A 3,940-nucleotide genomic window follows, 5' to 3' on the forward strand; every position below is an offset into this window, starting at 1 on the left:
TCTGGTGCTTGTTCTGGCGGTGCTTCGATGCTGATCGGTAGGAATCAGTGGGAATCAATGGAGAACTTTTAATCAAATGCGGTATTATCAGTGGATAATTTCCGCAATCGATAAGACATACCACAGGCATACCACAGCATACCGTAGCTTGCATCCTTGTCAAATCCCTTGTTAGGGTTACCTATCCTTGTTCCGGCGACGTTGCGCCGCCTACCCCGACCCAGCCAGCCATTCCCGGCGAATCGTTCGCCCCTCTCCTCTCCTCCCCTCCTGTCTTTTCCTCCTCCCCCCCTTCCTTAGAAGGTGAGTGGAATGGTGAGAGAAAAAAAAATATGGTGCCAAGTTCCATATTTTCTCCGTCTCCTTTTTCTTTTTCCTTTTCCATCGAAAATAACCCAACTTTTTTCCCCACCACGTACAGGGCCATCGTTCCAGTCTCTCCAATCCGCTGAAAATAATAGAACGGAATCGTGAGGCTGAACTGACACTACTTACACTACTTTGACCTATTTTACCTACTTTACCCTACTTTTACACACTATCATCGCCCTTTTTAACCCTTACCTTCTCCTTACTAAACCGCATTCACTCTTTCTAACGATTCTCCCGACATACCCGACTTTGTTAGTTTATGTAACTCCTCATTGTCCTACCTTGCAGGTTGGTTTTGCGGTTTGCACTACATACAAACTATTGTTACCCCATCGTCTCTCATCCAAATTGGTCCTCGTCCATCGTCCATCGCCCACCGCCTTGCGCCTTACTTACACCTTGTACAAGCCTTGCTTGTGGCCTTGTCGACGCTACATGTAGCTAACCTAGGTAGTTGGCTAGGTAACCTTTCTTGGCTAAAGTTCCTATGTACAATACCTTAGGTATCTAAGGTACTTCGAGTGTATTGCATTGCTGCGTAATCCTCCCATCATATTCGTTGATTTTTATCATCATCTTAAGATCATTATCGTCTTATTCACCATCATCACTAAAAACACATTTTTTGCTTACTCGTCATTATTGATTAGCTTATTGATTCATTTATTGTTCTTCTTGCTTGTTATTTTTATTCTATTGTTATTGTTAGAAGAACAGCACCAATTCACCCGATGATACGCTATCACCAATAAAGCCATTGTTTTGAGAGAAGGAAGATACCGCTTTTGTTCTATGGTTCACCGCCTTGGTCCCCCCCTCCCAGGGTGAACCGAGCTTTGGATGCTGGTAATTGCTGCGCGTCCCATCCGCATCGTTATGCTGTATTGACCGAACAATCCTCAATCCCTCCACCCCTCAAAACTTGGGCCCACCAGTTCATCTTATCCGACTCAGTTATTTATTATCACATGGTAGAAGGACGATAAAACTCCCGAGAATTGCTGTTCCTAGAACATCTAGAAGCATATGAAGCATATAAGTCTTCTTATTATTGATGTTACTTTGACCATTAACCATTTTATTGTCTTATTATTGGTCTTAGTCATCGCTTCTTCTCACTTCTCACTCTTCTCGCACAACTCTCGTCCTTAGGCTCTGAGTGATTTATTCATCTTTTTTATCTTTTTAATCTTTTTATTCTTCCGACCTAACAACAACTCCCTAGCTATCGTTAGCTGTCGTCGCGCACCTGACCCTTTAGTGTCGGTCCTATTCAATGTCTTTATTCCGGTGATCCCGACTCTTTGGCCGTCTTGCGGGCCCCTACGAGCCCCCTTTTTGCTCCCTCTGCTCCGGCGCGCGACAAAAGAATTAACTTGTTCGCATAGAACAATCCCGTTTGTCTTCCCAGACGGCTTATTTACCTACGCCGGTGGCTCTGTGATTAGCGACGGGCAAATACGTACGCGTATAGTATATGATAGTGTGTGTGTGAGAGAGAGTTATATATACTTCCATTAACATTTATATTTACATTTAACTACCTCTATCCCATTTAACTATACATATACGTACACGTATACGTATACCTGTATACTTCCGCACGTCGGCTATCGTTCCCATGCCATTCTACGCTATGGCCTCAATTCAAACTCTCCCGGGGTTCGGATCGCGTGGCTCGTGCAATAAGATAAGCAAGTCGAGAGCTAAGAATGCGGTCAAACCAATTCTGAAGAAACTTTCATCGCAGTCGGAGAAGAGCTCGTTAGATTTGGATAGGACATGGACGGACCAGGATGAGCAATATCAGAGCCGCGAGAGTTGGATAGGAGGAGGAGGAGGAGGAGCAAAAGGAAAGGGGGTGACGGTAGTGTACGAAGAGTCGACTAAAGAGTTAAATTATACTTTGGAAGAGGCTGGGGCGAAACCATACAATCATGCGAGGTCTATTAGCGGTGCTAGCCGCGTATCAATCGCGACATCTAGTAACTCAGGTCCGCGCCACCAGACCAATGGACCGTTTGTACATCCCTTTCAACAAACCCCACGGACTTCGACCCCGCCACTATCGTATGCCAATTCGCAAACATCCTTCTTCGACATTACGGAGGACGAGGATGACGAGGACGATGATAACGCCAATAGCACTGGTAGCGGACGCAGCGCAAGCAATAGCATAGATGCCAGTCACAGCCATAGGAATAGCCTTCATATTCAGATGAACTCCCATTCACATTCGCAACCTACGTTAGGCATCCGGCGCCCGTCTTTAGCAAGTACACAGCGCACTTCGTCATTTACAGAAGTTAAAAATGCGAAATCGTCCGTGTCCTATACTTCTCAACACCCACCCTCTCTCCGAATAAACACGTCACGGACCGTCTTAGCGTCGCAAGCCCTACCTTCTCACCTCCCCAGAGTCCCAAGTCAATCGGACTTCCGTTTAGATCTTATTAAAGACTCGCCCATATCCTCATCTAATCCCACCTCAAATCACGTCGCATCACCGGCCAGCTCAACTCCAATGTCTCCTCTACGTTCTTCGTTCGACGCGAGCGGCTTTCCGCGTTTGCGCGCGAAGTCGGACCTCGACACTGCTACCCGCGCTGAGCACCTTCGAGAAGCGCGTCGAAAATTTGAATTGAGAGAGAAGGCCAAAGAGGAAAAATATGCGCGAGAGGAGATCAAGCGTCGCGAGCGAGCCGACAACAAGCGCGCTCTGGAAAAAGAAAAGCATGCGGCGGCTATGCACAAGGAGCAGATGGCAGTGAAAGCCCGATTAGAGGCGGCAGAGCTCGAGGAAGCGATTGCTCGCGGAAAACACCACAGGAAGTTTAGCGCAACGAGTAGCAACCGTCCGAGCCTAGCCATCTCTCGGACCAGCATGTCGCGACCGAGCACGTCTCGAAAGAACGTCCCTAGCCCCTTGGGAGAACCCGAGGTATTTGCTAGCAGCAACTACGACAACATGGATACGAGAAGCCCGCCTACTTTTGGCAACGAAGCCGGAGGAGCGCAGAGCGTTCCCTTCCAGCCCACCAGACGCAGAAATACGGCCAAGAGACGGACCCAGAGCACCTGGACCATGTTCATCTTATGGTTAAGAACAAAGCTGCTCCGGGTAAGCAGACACCGTTAAAGTTGTGCGCGCTCTCGGCAGGAACCCACCGCGCATATTGTATTTTATTACTTTCGGGTCTTAGCCGGTCTACGCACATACACATATAATACCCCCACGATATATACATATCTCCAGCTCATCATCGTCAAGAGGAACGATATCACGCATGACGCGGGCGGCGCGGGTGGCAGGAAACAAACCACATATATCGAAGAATCAATTGTTTAGGCCGTTGTCGACAAAGGCATACACGAACATAGACAATATCCATTGCATTCATCGTCATTACTTTTTTTCACTCTAGCATCGTTGCATTGGGGCGTTTCAAGGACTCGGGGGGGGGGGGGGGGGGGGGGTTTTTACAAACCGGGTTTGGGTGGTGTTTTTTTTTTTTTTTTTTTTCCGGTGGCACACGCCCCGCGTCGGTGATAAAGGGAAGAGGGGGAT

General features: G+C 47.7%; 1 protein-coding gene across 1 annotated transcript; it reads left to right on the forward strand.

The window, feature by feature from the left end:
* Window positions 1-2,008: 2,008 nt before the first annotated feature.
* Window positions 2,009-3,511, forward strand: F4812DRAFT_452984 (uncharacterized protein; the record flags this gene model as incomplete). The annotated part of the gene is made up of 1 exon (XM_047936419.1): window positions 2,009-3,511. One exon carries the CDS (start codon window positions 2,009-2,011, stop codon window positions 3,509-3,511), a length of 1,503 nt encoding a protein of 500 aa, XP_047786700.1.
* Window positions 3,512-3,940: the final 429 nt, after the last annotated feature.

Source organism: Daldinia caldariorum, assembly GCF_022478825.1.
Source record: "Daldinia caldariorum strain CBS 122874 unplaced genomic scaffold F4812scaffold_20, whole genome shotgun sequence".
Taxonomy (NCBI): Eukaryota; Fungi; Ascomycota; class Sordariomycetes; order Xylariales; family Hypoxylaceae; genus Daldinia; species Daldinia caldariorum.